The sequence below is a fragment of the Rhipicephalus sanguineus genome, chromosome 1 (genome assembly GCF_013339695.2).
Source record: "Rhipicephalus sanguineus isolate Rsan-2018 chromosome 1, BIME_Rsan_1.4, whole genome shotgun sequence".
NCBI lineage: Eukaryota > Metazoa > Arthropoda > Arachnida > Ixodida > Ixodidae > Rhipicephalus > Rhipicephalus sanguineus.
In genome coordinates this window covers 268,939,754-268,956,280 of record NC_051176.1, presented here as the reverse complement: position 1 = coordinate 268,956,280, position 16,527 = coordinate 268,939,754, and the positions used below count along the sequence as shown (strand labels likewise).

Below are 16,527 nucleotides of genomic sequence, written 5' to 3'. Positions count from 1 at the left end.
TCTAATTTTACAAGAAAGCAATGAGCACTATATGATACGATGTGTACTCCTACGATACAGGCGTCATATCAGATTAACGTCTGTGGTTCCAGTGTTGGCTCTGCTTTTATAGCAGTCTAATAAACATTGCATTTGTATTCCTATGATTCAGTAAGCTATATTGAAGCATTGCTCGACCCCTGAGGAATACATTAACGAAAGTTACATGTGATATCCACATCACCGCACCGTAAAGTGCACTTCGTCCGCCAGAATGACGCAGTGTCCTTTTCCTTTCTTACGAGGCTGGGCGATGGCCTCATGCTGACCGAGGATGATGCCAGATTGATTGACAGCCGCTTTGTAGACTGGGCAACGTAGGCCACATACGCCCAGGTAGCCTACGAATACGACAAGCGCCACCCACTGATGTTGGTCTACGTAGCACTATCCAGGCCTACCAGCCTCGACGGCCTACACCTCACCAACGCGAAGGGTGGCTTCAGGTTCCGACATGTCGCCGGCTCTATCGACTCACAATTTGTCGACGAAATGACCGAGGTATCCACGAATTCCAACAGCTCTACTATACCGCATACTTCACTACACATGGACCCCTCGTCACCACGATCACGACCGGATTCTATAACAAGTCATGACCAGCTGCTGGTGCTCACTGATCACGGTGATGATGACCTTGTTCGTGAAACGTGCGTGCGTTCTCCATCACAAGGGACAAGTACAAGCACTGCATATCAGATTACCGCTTCTGGTGTTGGTAATACCCACGCTGCCGTTGGCAGCGTTACCCAACCGTAAACTACTGATTATATAACACATATGTGGCTATTCAACGTATATGTGTGCGTATGAAATTTATATAAATCTTTAGCGTCATTTTGTGACGTGTCGCTCAGTAAAAAAAATTACGCCACAGTCACCTTCCCGCCGTATGCTTCGCGTAACATCGACTCCCGCGGTACGTGGGATCTGCCGAATTTTTTTTTTTTATTTAGAATATGTCGTAACATATTTCCAAGGACAGCTGGCCAGCTCAAAATGGGCTGCAGACTGGGTGATCGGCTTTAGGTATTGAGGTGATAGTCTCAGCAGATCGCACTAATAGATAATGAAGTACTGCTAATGAAGATGCTAATGAAGATAATGAAGTATTGCAAGTGAAGTATCGTTACGCCTAACTGCGCAAATCGCAGAATCGTCCATACACACCCGAGGTCATTAAGTGCGAAATCTCAAGTAATCATATATAGTCGCATGGCATTTCCCTTTTTCTTTTTCTCGCAAGGACACTGCATGACATAACTAAATATGGAAGTTTCACCGATGGCGATGTCATCCTGATCTTCTGAATAGAAAATTTAAGAAAAAAATGTTTATTTAATGGCCGATTTACAGCTATACAAAGGGACTCAGTTTACTCTACGGTACAAAATACCGAGCTAAATATCTATTCAAGTTCAAAATTTGTTGCGCTGATCTTTTCTAGTCGACATAGTATAGACCAGCTAGCTCAACAGTCAGTCGTTCTGAGGTACAGTATACCTTTAGATATTGACGAAGAAACGACCCATAAACAGCCCCTATAGCATACATAAATTATTGTCAACTGTCCGAGTTTAAGCACTCCTGCAAAAAAAAAAAAAAAAAAAAAAAAACAGAGAGACACAAATCGGGTCACGGCCCATAACACAAATTAGAATTCGTTACATCGCAAGATCTCGAACATGGCAGGATACTTAGACATATGGAGCAGGGTTGCCAATGGTGGCTACTTTTCGCCAAATTGGTGAATTTGAGAGGCCCGTGGCGACCTAAAATTATGAATGGCGAAATGGCGAATTTTTGGCGATTTTCAGCTTAGGTCTCCACTGAGTTATGCATCCTAAGCTCAGTGCCTTCCCAACGAATGAGCGGCACTATTCTCTGTATTTTTCTGGGTTTTGAGGTGCACATTACGCGCCGTTCTGTATGTCCGTCCTGTAACTCGTGTGTATCTCCTCAATTAATCTAGATGCTTCTAACTCAATTCATCTAGATTCATCTAGATGCTTCAGAGCTTCGCTAAAGTTTCGCTTCTGAAGGGGCTAGATGACGGGTTGGTCGTGTGTTCCGGCCATTTGTTCCGCCAAATCTCCAACTATTCTGAATAGCTTGGCGACCTATTCACCGCTGCAGTATCCCCTAATCGAGCTCGTATAGCGAAGATGGGCGGATACGCGGGTGTTCGTGCAATAAAAAATTATTTATTCAGGCATTTTCTACTGTTCTCGGTGAGCGTGTGCAATGAAAACAATTGCTATATAACATTTTACAATGTCTACCTGTTCAATTATAACGCACTGGATTGACGCGGGTAGATATAAGTGATTATATATGAAAGGGACAGTGGCGTCCGGTATCATATTAGTTCACACTGAAAGGTATAAGACTCACTAATGAACGATACCTGTAAGAATTCTGTCTTACTACTTTCAATAAACCTGTTAATCCTTTTTTTCATATGAGGGGATGTAAAGCTGTCTACAAACAACGCCTTCGCGGCTTTCGCCCAAGGATTACCACACTTTTACCTTTGAAACGAGCGGACAGGGATGGAAGAATATCATGAGCGTTTTATCCTTTCATACTTGCGCCTCCAAGCATCTTGCGGCTAGCCGGAGAACCAGGTGCACCAAGCACTCCCATGGTGAAGGGGCGATGCGCCTGGTATTGAGAAATGTCAAGATACTTTAAGGGCTTTGAATGGCACTGTATTCTACGGAGCTATACATCAGTGAAAATTCCTATTACTAGGATATGCCGCACACATCTAGAATGGCGACTTTTTTGGCGAAATTTCTAAAAAAATGGCGACTTTTGGAGACTTTCTGCTCGTTGTTTGGCGACATTCACTCGAAAGTCAGTGGCAACCCTGATATGGAGAGGTCTCCGCTGCACGAAGTTCATGGGTCTTGCACGTGCTCTTCGATACAAACCACCGAACTGATACTTGTGAGACAGCTTCTGTAACATAGTCGGTAGAGGGTCATGAAGGACCTCGTCTTCTTAGTGATGCACGACAAGATTCGAAGTACGCACTGCGGTCACGGAAAACTTGTTTGACGTCGCAGCAGGAAGCCCGAAACGATAATCAACGTGACAGGTTTATTTTTCTATGCTGAATTAACGTCCGTGTTCTGTCGTAAAACTTGTCTACAATGCAACAACAAACAAAACGGACGACGAGGAAAGACGTAAAAACGTGGCGCGTCGCTTTTCTTTTGTGCTCATTTTGCTTATTTCTTCGTGTTTTTTTTTTAATATCGTGCTCTGACTTCACTGCACACGTAAAAATGAAATTCCACCAACTCGCCCAACCATCAACTTTACTGAGCACACGAATAGATCCACACTGTGTTAGGTTCATATCAATAGGCGAAAAGTTCATGCCTCGTACTACGAAACAAGGAAGTTTACTAGACGCCATCATTTACTTTTAACGAAGGTCATGTCTCCACTACGGCGTCCCTCATAATCTTATCGTGGTTTTAAGACGTTAAACTCCAACAACTATTATTATTAAGAAGGTCATGCGGTTAATAAAATAATTTAACCATAGGAGGCCCCCTTATATGGCATCCGTAGATTGCGAAAAGGCATCCGACTCGGTTGAGACACCAACGGTTCTTCAGGCATTGCGTCATTGTCGGCAAGGAGTACTTGAAACATACGCAATACCACAGCCAATATATAAAGAGGTCCCACAGCTATAACCTGCTCCTCCACGCGAAAAGTGGAAAAATCTCGATCGAGAAAGGGGTCCCACCAGGAGAGACAATCTCTCTATTGTTATTCACTGCATGTTTAGAGCAGGTATTTAAACGATTGGATTGGGAAGAAATAGGAATAAAGAGTAACCGAGAATATCCTAGCAATTTACGGTTTGCAGACTAAATAGCACTCTTCAGCAATGGCGGCGACGAATTGAAAAATATGATTGAAGCGGGAAAGCGTCAAAGTAGGGCTGAAGATGAATATGCAGAAGACAAAGACAATACTAGGTGATCCGGCGAAAGAGCGAGAGTTCGTGATAGACAACCGGACACTAGAATCAGTATGCATAGCTAGGTCAAATACAAGGGGGGGGGGGGGCTACTCATGTAAAGGACCCACCACGGTGGTCTAGTGGTCATGGTGCTCGACTGCCGATCCGAAGGTCGCGGGATCGAATTCCGGCTGCGGCGGCCGCATCCTCGATGGAGGCGAAAATGCTTGAGGCCCGTGTACTTAGATTTAGGCGTTAATAATAATAATATCCGGGGTTTAACGTAGATTTAGGCGTTGTTTCAGCCTAGTGGGTAATCCATAGTTACGAGCTTTATAGCGCGCAACTTCTTAGACAAAGGACAAGGAAACACACAGGCACAAGCGCTTACTTCCAAGTAACGTTTAATATCAGAGCTCGGAAATATATACAGTGAAAGAGAAAGAAAGACCAACTGTACCCAATCGCCTGATCATGACAACACGTGTGCGTCACACAGCATTTTCACTAGCTGCCATCGAGAAAACGTGTTTCTCTTGGGGATAAGAGAAGGGATGGTGTGCCGACACACTCGTAATCGCCGCAGATTTAGCTGCACGTTAAAGAACCCCAGGTGGTCAAAATTTCCGGAGCCCTCCATTACGGCGTCCCTCATAATCATATCGTCGTTTTGGGACGTAAAACCCCAACAGTTATTATTATCATGTAAAGGAAATTCACCGAAAAAAAAACCACGCATCTCCACGAAGTGAATCATGACGAGTGGGCGAAGCTCTGGGCATCGTATATTGGTGAGTAACCGTACGTTACCTGAGCGTTGCCCCATATAATGTAATTTGTGTGACATAAAGAGTCGACGACAAAGCTAGGTCCTAAGGTCCATGATGTCTACGTTGAAGTCGCCGACTCGTATAAAGGGTTTGTGCTTGTAGGTGTTTTATATTGTTTTGTCACAATTATGATTGATATTCGTTTATTGTAAGCCTTTTTTTATTCACATACGCACATATATGTTTCGACTATATGAACGGTTTTCTATATACCGTGACAGCGGACAGTGAGAGTCGGCGACAAAGCTAGGTCCTAAGGTCCATAATATGTACGTTAAAGCCGCCGACTAGTATAAAGGGTTTGTGATTGGACGTGTTTTATATTGTTCTGTCACAATTATGATTGACATGGGTCTATTGTTAAACCTGATGTTTCGACCTTACATGGTGCTGTGCCGTGCGCACGGACGCCATACGGACAAGCCTCGGCCTTAAGGTGCTTCGCCCCTAAAAAGGATGGGCTGGTACGCGTATACGGTAGAAATTCTCAACTCAAGACCGGCGACTTACCACTGTCAATGAAGCGGAACGTACAGACCAGATTATTTCTACTCTCGCACCCACGTTTACAGTAAGCATATAATCTTGACCCCGGCTATCGTCTGCCGGCGCAAGATTACGTCACAATACTCATACCTGATGGCGAACCAACGCTCGCTGCCAGCACAGCAAGCATGCGATCAGGACCGGCCGGGCATCATCGCGGTCGTCCGTTCCATGTGATCAGCAGCCTCCCACCAAAGATGGCTGCCCCCTGCAAACGATGAAAATTCTGTTCCATACAACCATTGCATTTTTGCTAGTTCCAACATTTGGGGGAAAACATGGAGAATAACACAGAAACTCGAGAAATATTTAAGGTAGAAACACAGCAGAGTGAATCAGAAAACAAATAGGAGCGCAGCCGATATTGTACAGTAGATATTATCAGAAAAAAATGCACCTGGGTTAGGCAGAGCGACAAAATGAAGAAATTTTCAGGCATAAAATTGTATCAGACCGTGCACGAAAGGGTGGTCGGAAATCATTGGTAGCGGCCTTCGTCCTGCAGTGGACATAAGATAGGATGATTATGAGGATGGTGAGGTAAGAGGAAGCGTGTCTGATAAAAAAAAAATAATCTAAATTGAACGCCCCCTCTCTCTGTCGACTTTCCTAAGCGCACTGTACACCTGTACGCCAGAAGCCCGAAATGGAAAGTGTTTTCGTAGCGCAATGGAGTTCCCGTATATGTTTGACTGAGGACTCCACCCGCGCCCAGGGCTCGTCGAACGAACGTGCGGGTTTATTCTAGTAAATGTTTCTCTCTCTCTCTCCAAAGGAAGCTCAGAGTATAAACAGCGCAATGACAGCAGCGTATAGGCCCAGTACAGTGTAATTTGGCGCTGTTCACGTTTATTATTCCCTTAAACTCTGCAGCTAAACAAATTCAGCCCTGCTTTCTTCCAGGAACTTTGTTTTTTTTTTCTATTTGTTTTTGCTCATGTAGGTCGGCGTTAAGAAACATCTTAAAAGAGACCGAGTGCATGCGACTGGCAACCAGCACGCTCTGCCGTTTCATTCCCTCACATTTTCCAAGATGAGCTTGCGCAAACAGTCTTGGCGTGATGTAACCTGGTATTGAGGCGCGGCATGGCGCTTTCAGATGCACCCTTTTCGGCGTCCAAGCTGACCCGTGGAAGGCACGCAGAGGGAGGCAGCTGGGGACAAAACGAACGAATAGCCGCCGCCCAGCGCACACTGCATGCACGGACGAGCGGCTTTGATGCGCACCACGGGCGAGATAACGGCCCCCGAATTACAATTAACGTTCGTGGCCAAGGTTGCGTCCGCGCGCCCTCCCCACCTCGAGCGCGCCTTCACGCTGCGATGGAAGAGATTCGAATCTAGGCCGAGGCGCCTTTTCAGGCCCGTCTCCAAAGGCCGGCAGCGACAATAAAGGAGGGAGGAGATCATTCGCTGTTCCGCGTCCCCTGCTCCTGTTGCAGCGTGACAGCGGAGGTAGCCGCCACCCTGGCTGGCCGGACACGGCTGGACACAGCGGGACCACCTCCTCATCCACGTGTGGTCACTCGGGGAAAGGGCAGCCTAGCACGTATACCAAGAGGCGCCTTGACAGTGTACCTCCCTGGGAAGGTGCGCCCTGTCGGGGACCTACATATGACGTACGCGCATGCCACGGGCGCCGGAATGCACCGTATAGATGCAAGATCGTAGCACCGTTCCTGCTATATTCGGTCGTTAAGTATATAACCGGTCTCCGTGTCTTGCGGAAGACCGCTCTCTGCAAAGCCCGTATTTCCAGCGGCATCAACGCATCTGCCGAGAGCAGTGGCGGCTGAAGCAACTTAATTGCTGTCGATCGAAGACGGATATTATATAGCAAGTACTCGGCGAAAACACTATTTATTAAAAACTCTGCAGACATCTTGATTTGTCACGCTTTTAGTTATTTATTTCGGGAGGACAGCGTAGAAATTTACGCGATAATCGCCGAATAACTATTTAATTAAGTAATTTTTGAGTTGATTTATACTATCGAAAACGCGGAATTAAGCCAGTAAACGCTGAAGTCATGTTCATGTGTGAAGTATATCCCGAGTCTAGAGACGCCTGTAGTTTTCAGATACACGTCTGCAGACAACTATTTTCTCAGAAAGCATTTCTCACTGGACAAAACTTCGTGGGATACTCTGTGCAGCATGTCCAAAGACTAACAGCTCGTTGATGGTGGCTTTCTCAGGATTTCTTCAACGTAGAAATGTCTTCAGCTGCGTCGGGCGTCAAATGCGAAACTGCGAAATGTACCCTGGAATGAACACTCCAATGAGCAAATTTATTTATTGGTTAATTAATGGTTATCACACTATTTCTAGTGGTGTGATATTGTCATGGGAAAGTTAATGTCTCATCTCCCATACAAATATTTGTCCCTCGTATTTTAAAGCTAGACTTCGCAGACGTATACCTCAGCGTGTACCATGCAAGCTATCGTTCTGTCGCTGCTCCTGTGATGCTCGTACAATATTGAAAAAAAAAAATTATGAATGAAATTTTGAGATTTTAAGTATACTACAACATAAATGATCATGAGGCATGCACGTTTTAGTGCATTAGGAACTGCGGCTTAATTTTGACTCACCGGGAGTCTTTAACGCTTACCTAAACCTAAGTACGAAAGCGTTTCTTTTCTTGCTTTCTTTTTTTGTTCTTCTTTTTTCGTTTTATCCCCAACTATAAAAAAGGATCGCGTCTCACTAAAGGTGCCTTTGCCCACATTCTTTTCATGTGTAAATGTCTCCCCATAAAAGCTGTCTGCTATCGCTTGGTGCTGTGAGAAACTTAACATTCGCCAAAGCTAGAAGTTCTCTATGAAGCATGACTACGGAGTAATGGGCCACAAACTGGAATGAACGAATAACAATCAATGAAATACAATCAGTATAACACCGCAAAGCAAGTTTTGTATAATCCCAATATTCACCGTACATCAGTAAAACTACTTTAAAACATACCCTATCCCACCCAGCATTCGAATTGCGTCGTATAATTGCTCGTCTTTGCCTGCTTCATCCCTTACTTTATCAGTCGGAACTATTATTAATCCCACCTCTCAGACGTCATCATCGAGGTTAGCCCACACGCGTACCATCGCACGCATAGGTGATCGAACATCGGCGATGGATAACTCTTTTTTTTTCTGCGCACAATAACCCTGTGAACACGCTTCCTAACACCATAGAGTCATGCTCAGATCGAGAGAAATATCGCCAAAACAATTAACCCGCCACCTGCTCTAACATTACACGCCCACCACAGCGTGTTGTTCACTTGTCCTTGTACTGCACACGCTACTTTCGTTTTGTCGATTCCTCTTGCTAAATATGTTAAAGTTGTTTTTTATTGTGCTGTTTCGAAACCCGATGCATGCCCCCTTATGTGGGACCAATGCCTTCAGAGCATTAAGTTGTAATAAATTGAGTGAACGCGACCAAAAGGAAAGCTTGTCAGTTGAAGACTAGCGCGTCGTTGTATAAAAACTCCACCAAAAGCCGAGATATTTGTACACGTAGAAAATACCAGCGCTAAACATCGCGCCTCCTTCACTGTCCGCACTGCTGCGTGCAGCGTTGTCGTGAGATAGCGAAGTCAAACGAAGCATGCGAACGCGTAGCCGCGGCTGAAGGCGGCACAGAAACAATGATGCAGTTGGGACGACAGCGTCCAGAGGCGGGTAAGGTCATGTCGTAATACGCAGACCGTCCGGCACAAAGCGAAATCACGTGTGGAAAAAAAAAAAAACACACCCCTTTTGCGTGTTAACGGGGCGAAGGACGCCCGTCACAGGTCATCCACCCTTTGTCTCACCTTCTTTGTCTCAATGTCTCTCACTACACTTCTTGGTAATTAACAAAACAATCGTTATAATTACAGGCTATGCCATATGGTGCGAGAGTATTAGGGCAGCTTCGTTTCTTTTTTTCGTTTCACCAGCGAACACCCCTTTCAACCATATATGTAAGCTGAGAAAAGGAGAATTCCGCGCCACAGCGTGCACAACGCGGTTGCGATGTGTGGCTATTGAATTTTTGTAATTTCACTAAACGTGCCTCGAACGTAGCGTGAGGAGAATGTTGTTGTTGTTGGCAGGCGAATATGGCCTTGCTGGAATTGCCGGAATGTCGTGTCGTGGATTCCATGTGTTATGCTTTTTCAGAAATCAAATATGGAATAGCTTTACAGATGACAGTTCAAGAAAAAAAAATGCGATAGATTCCGACGTCACACTCATGCGGGCGTCACATTGGAGTCATGTTTCTGGCTACCCGCATTATGAAAGAAGTCAGCTGAGTTAGTGAGTGTTCGGGCTGTCTCGTGAGTTCGTGAGCGAAGCAGCGAGTGCACCGGGCTAACGAGGAACGTGCAGGACCAGACTGTTCTTATTTCCATATTGCGCTCATTTGTGCTTCGCTGTATAATTAACTGTAAACAGAAGACATCTTCTCATCAACCTTACTTTATTCGTTTTTCGAAGGGAACGTTCACGCATGCGCTGTGCCCAGCGGCCTCACTCATCTGCTGAAAATGCCGAAGCGATCTGTGGCCAGCCCCATCGTGCATTCTTCGGAACCGGCATGGCCACGACATCGGCCTTGGAGGATAACGGAAGCTCGCTCTGGACACAGGCCTCTGGGAGCGTTTAGGACCACCTTGGTGCTCACTGACGAGGAGTACTTCGCCTCAGAGCATCCTTCAGAGTCACAAAACAGTCCCGAGACCGCTGACCACAAGCCTTTCTTCGACGGCTACCCCTACGGGAGGTCGAGAGAGCCCGACGGAGCCGAAACTGAGGAATCCATGGCCCCAGACCGGGATGAAAACGCAACAGCCGAGCCATTGAAATCGAGTGCCGAAGTACTAAGGGATCATCTAGAAAGCTTCCTCAGTGATATGAGAAACGACCTGGACATACAGCTAAAGGAAAAAGCCAGGGTTCGAATATTCAACGAATTTCTCGGCTACGGACTGGAGACCCGGTACCAAAACTTCACCGGAGAGCTTTACAAAGATTTGGTAATTATGTTGACCTGCCTACCTTGAACCGCGTTAGCGATACGATCCGTGCTTTTTGCGATCTATTGTCGCCCATTTCGTAAAGCCTGGCGTAGTTCCCCCTCAGTTTATCGTATATCAGTTGCGGCATAGCAGTTTACTGATGACATACCGAAGGCACCGTTTATGAGTGTTGTTCCCGTACGTTATTATGTACTCTATAGCAATGTTGCTTTCGGGCGAAAAAGAATAACATGAAATTGGCAATTCATTCACATCAAATCAGGGTCATGACCATGTCTTAAAGCAATGAAAACTTACGAAGGAATGGAAAACATGGTGAATTACGAAACTGGGCTATGACCCACTAATACAGAAGAGGATAGTAAACTGTACTGATTGGACTAATAAAGAGCAGCGTACTGAAAAAAGAGACGAAGGAAGATGTAGCCACAGCACAAGCGCTGAGCTGTGTCTGCATCTTCCCTCGTCTCCGTTTTCCGTGTGCTGCTTTTTTGCTTGTCTATATTAGCCACGAACATAGGCTAAACTGAACAGCAAACGCGTAGCCGGGATAGGAGAATGAAGGGGGGGGGGTACCTCCGGAAACGTCCTCCCCTCTTTCTCCGATATATATTTGTGTACCAGAGATACCTGGCGTAAGACGACGTGCGATAACACCCGTCGTCTTCCGATCTCCATTCAATAGCGCCCTCCCCCCCCCCCCCCTTCTACCTCCTCCAAAAAAAAAGTTCAAGTTTGTGGCTACGCCAGTATCAAAAATTCGGGCAAGAGGTAGGGAGCTCCTTACTGAAGAGCAGAGGCGTTTTCAAGCGTAGAACGACAGAAAGTTGAGCCAGTTGGTACGAATTCACATATAAGAAGGCAGGCGTGCGGACACGGACACAAGAGATCAAGACAACACATTTCTTCTCTTCCCTTCTCTTGTGTCCGTGTTTGCACGTCTACCTTGTTTTATCATGTTTCCCTTTCCTCTGACGCGCTACGGCGCAGATGGAAAGGGAAAGGAATAAAACTTTTCTACGGGAGAACGTAAAAAATTAAAAGGGGGGTAAAAGGAAAACACGGTGTGCGATAGAAGGTCAATTTGAGTTGGAAACTTTTCTACAAATATTTTGCTATCTTGATGGCTTTGCTATATTATAAGGGGCGCTCTAACAGCGAAAATTTCAAGTCGATTCGTGTACGAATATCTGACAAAGACGACCACATAATATTACACCAAATAATGAGTATGGTTGCATTCCTAAAGCATCGTTAACATACAAAGGGAGTTCATTTGCGGAAGATTATTTACTGAGTTAAATACATTAAATTTACACCCCAATCCGTTCACAACCTGACGTCTGGACAACTGAGAAACTGTTACGTTATAAACTGATATCTGTTGTCTGAGACACCATGGCGATGACAGCGGTGAAAGAAGAAAACAGCGTGTTGCCATATGCGCGTGCAGGGCTGCTGTGTTCGCTGAAGGAAAGAAATGTGATAGTACACGGCAGCGCACATGCACTGATGCAAACATGTACAGATTGGCCGTAATAAACATGGGCAGACTTCTGTATAGGCTACCTAAGAGCGAGCCATTGTTATTGGATGACCCTATATGCTCTATATCGATGATAACTGTGGCGACAGGTCTTACAAGAATTTTTCTCACCCCGCAATGCAGATGGACAACAGTCAGCCAGCATCGGGTGTCAATATTATTGGCGTCCTGTCTGGGAAACACAGGAGGACCTCCGAGGATCAGCTCATAGTTTTGGGAGCACATTACGACACGTTCAAAAAGACAAAAGGTGTGAATAACACTGCCGCAGCATGCCGCCAAACATATTTCTGCGCATGAAAGGGTGAACAGAACCCAATGGAGTTTTGCTATGTCCGTTTTCTTTTTGCTTGGATACGAACTGTGGCATGATACGTTTACGAAATAGACATCGTCGTACAGGAGAGAAAGCACACAGATATAGTCGAAAGAACCGCTCTGAAAGAAAGGCGTTCAGATATTAAAAACGAGTCAACTTTCCTTTAGCTTATCCGCATGGATGAGTCGTTTGTTCCGCAACAATCTGCGCACTGCCAGTGGGTGACTTTCAGAAAGGGAGCTTTAGTATTAAATTTGCACCCAACTACCGTGCTATGTGTAGAGTCGACGGATAAGTGATTGAACACAGTGCGTTGGAGGGTTAAGGCCGAGACAGACGGTACGATTTTCCATGCGATGCGGCGTCCGACACGGCGGTGGGAAAACCGGAATGGTGACCTTTCATAGCATCGGACAGCCACCATTCCCTCTCCCCCACCGCCGTGTCGGACGCCGCATCGCACGGAAAATCGTACCGTCTGTCTCGGCCTTAAAGGCCGAGACAGACGGTACGATTTTCCGTGCGATGCGGCGTCCGACACGGCGGTGGGGGAGAGGGAATGGTGGCTGTCCGATGCTATGAAAGGTCACCATTCCGGTTTTCCCACCGCCGTGTCGGACGCCGCATCGCATGGAAAATCGTACCGTCTGTCTCGGCCTTTAGTTGGTGCGAACCCACAACAACTTTTTAGCGCAAAACACAACACAAGAAAGACGACGGGTCAAGGCGCTTTGTCCTGTCGTCTTTCTTGTGTTGTCTTTTGCACTAAAAAGTTGTTAAGGATAAGTGATCGCTGGGTTTCACTGGCGCTAAGGTGGTCAAACAGGGCCATATGACGGATAACGGAAAATCCTGACGTTACATTGGTAAGAAAGAAACAAACGAAGAAAAAAAAAGGGGGGGGGGGGGTGAGTGTGGACAGGGGGCGGGGTCGAGGAAACGGAATTAAACGCACATCGTATATTTTTCTTGCTTCATTTGTCTGTTGAGCAGCGCTTGAGCTGCGTTTTGAATATATATATATATATATATATATATATATATATATATATATATATATATATATATATATATATATACTAAAGGAACAAGCCAGACATACGAGGCTTTTGCTTAATAATTAGTTGTTTTTATACTATAGTATTTTATGTACTACTTTGTTAAGGTGTTATTGAATTTTCATATCTTTATGTGTGTATTTACAGTACTGACCCCCTCCCCCTTACACAGTGCCCCAGGAGGGCTTTGTAAAGTAGTGATAAATAAATAAATAAATAAATAATAAATAAATAAATAAATAAATAAATAAATAAATAAATAAGAATTGAAGCCTGAACGTGTAGTACAGTGGCTTAAATACATGGGCTGCTAAGCTTACGACAGAAAGTGGAGTTTTAGTTGGTAAGGACTCATCATACCGACATTCGTCTTGACAATTTCCTTTCACTTGGGCCCTGTCTGCGAACATTCCTCTTGTGTGATGACGCACTGTGACTGATCGCAACAAAACGCTGACGAGTCCCAGGTGTCAACGACAACGGCTCCGGTGTCGCCGCCTTGCTCGAGGCGGCGCGGGTGCTGACGATGCACCAGTGTGATCTCAACTATACAGTCATCTTCGTCGCCCTGGACATGGAAGAAATAGTAAGCCCTCGTTCTGTTCAAGCCTCTTGTGCACGGTACGCTCATCATTTCTCTACGTATCCTAAAAGACGAAAAAAAAAAGAATTTTTACCTTCGTAATACAGTCAGCGCTAACTGCAGCTAAACCTTTTTTCTTTTTTTTTTGCGTTTGTGTATGGTATTCCCCTTGAACGTTAGAGACCTGCACGATACTTGCGGGCCTATTGAAGCGGTCTCAATAAATCAATTAATCAGTCAATCGATCGATCAATCAATCACTTTTATTTTATTTGCTGATTGAAAAAGAGGAGACAGGACTAAAAGCTAAAGAAGCTTGACAGGGGTTCTGCCCCCTTTTACAAATGACAACAGCACATTGCAGTAATGTAATGAATGAACGCAACACTTGAAACAAAATAATACGCGAGACAAAGATACAATTTCAATCAGAAAGTGAGAGCATGTATACATACATATTTATGCATACACAAATAAAAATCTGTACCTACAAAAGAAAGTGTAAACTATGCATACACACTTTTTCCTACCCCATACACAAGTATGGTATGTACAGCACATGTTCTTTGCTAACACGGTGCACGCGATTTTAACGGAAGTGACAAAAAAAAAATTCATATAGAACATCAGTCATCTCTCTGGCACGACTAACAGAATATGTATATTCTTATTGCATGATTAGAATTGCACAAAGGATCAAACTCTTCCTTTGCGAGTTTATTAAGTAAGATGGGCACAGTGCGTGTTAATGATTGTTTGTCATATTTACTTCGAGGTGTAGGGACATGCCATTTTTCCTTATGCCTAGTATAACCGATGCTACGGTTTACATTCAGATCAGCCAGCGAAAATACAATAGAATTGTTGGGCTTTAAGCGTGACTTGTAGGTTAAAATTAAGCGATAATCGTATAAAAAATACAGGTAGAATATCAAACTTTACGAACAGATCTTTCGTAGAAAACGAGCTAGGAACATTGGCAATGCATCGTACAGCTCTTTTTTGGAGCAAATGCAATTTCGTAAGATTTGTCTTGGTAGTGGTTCCCCAAACAAGGTTGCAGTATTGCAGAGCTGAAAGCACCAGAGCATTGTAAATCAAAGTTTTAATTTGACAAATAATGCCCACTTTCAATTTTCAGAGATCATGACGATATGCATTACAAGCATGTTTGGTTTCATAGGAAAAATGGAATAAGAACAGTTGCGTTATCTTTATCGTCTAAACGAACGTTGGCATTCGGTCAAGTTGGTACGGTTCCACTATAAAGTGGAGGCAGCCGGTCCTTTCTTGTTGTTTCACACAACTTTCGTTTCATCACAACTTTCTTACCTAGATTCGATGGTTTGAGAGGGCCATGACACATCGCAGTGGAGGGCTCCGCGTTAACTTTGACTGGCGCGGATTTATTAATGGGCTTGCGATATAAATAAAACTGTCTTTTTACATTGCTCCCTAATCTATGGAGGCGTTGCAACAGAACGCGATAGCCACTGAGTCACCTTAATAACGAGCATGCCTGCTTGAATTCACGCGAGCAGGTTAACAAGGGAAGTAATTTTCTTAGACTTAATGTAAAGGACTTGTCTTGCAGCTTTGTTATAGTGCAATTATCATAATATGTTATAAATAATTATGTCCCCGAATTATTAAACAATGAACTATTAGCAGATCCAGTGCTCAAGGTTTCAATATAACTGACGTGTTTTGCTAGCATCGGCTTTAAGTTACTGCATGGTTTTTCTCAAATGCAGGGGTGCGTCGGCAGTTACTATTTTGTACATGACTTTCTGATCTCGAACGAGCTGCTCCGAGATGGATCCAAGTTTCAAGGTGCCATTATTATGGACACCATACTGCACTACAACGACACAATGTACTCTCAAGACATTCCCGTTGATTTTCAAGACGTAAGTTGAGCAATATTCATAAGTCTTATCAAAGCTGTATTCAAAGATGTGCGCAGGAATTTTAATCCATCATCATCAGCCTGACTATACGTCCACTACAGGGCAAAGGCCTCTCCTATGTTTCTCCTATTAACCCGGTCTTGTGCTTGCTGCGGCAGCGTTATCCCCGCAAGCTCTCATCTGCTCACATATCTTTCTGCCTTCCCCTTAAGTTTCCTTAACCTCCTTAACTTTCTGCCATGGGGGAGGCAGAAAGTTAAGGAATATTCATTACGAGGTCCAAACAACCTTCCAGCGGACTCTCCACCCTCCTATCCTCTTCCTCTTTCCCGAGGTAAATCGCACCTGTGGGCTACGTTGCGCGGACATGTAACGAAAAATGAAAAGCCACCATGGAATATAACATTTACTATTTATTAAATTGTAGCTTATTACTCTTCTGAACTGTTACGCGCTAGGCTGTTGTGCAAGAAAAATTATACAAACTGACACGAATCACTTACATTAACGACTTTCTTTATGTGCAAGAAAATCTATAGGTGTTGATTGTCGAACATGACATGACAAGAACTTTATTAGAGTCCTGACAACCGTAAATAAATTTCCACCTTTCTCTTCTCATAACACCTTCCTTCCGGCTCTTAGCCATATACCCCCCCCCTCCCCCCCCCTCCTCCCAC

At 44.6% G+C, this 16,527-nt stretch overlaps 1 protein-coding gene across 3 annotated transcripts in view; it reads left to right on the top strand.

Annotated features, from left to right (window-relative positions):
* LOC119378941 (uncharacterized) overlaps nucleotides 1-16,527 on the top strand; it is a 38,936-nt gene that overhangs the window by 7,462 nt on the left and 14,947 nt on the right. For all 3 annotated transcript variants that reach the window (XM_037648039.2, XM_037648037.2, XM_037648038.1), the window contains exons 2-5: nucleotides 9,890-10,428; nucleotides 12,101-12,227; nucleotides 13,822-13,940; nucleotides 15,692-15,847. In XM_037648039.2, the coding sequence (XP_037503967.1) occupies nucleotides 9,890-10,428; nucleotides 12,101-12,227; nucleotides 13,822-13,940; nucleotides 15,692-15,847 (941 nt within the window). The remainder of the gene's footprint in view (nucleotides 1-9,889; nucleotides 10,429-12,100; nucleotides 12,228-13,821; nucleotides 13,941-15,691; nucleotides 15,848-16,527) is intronic.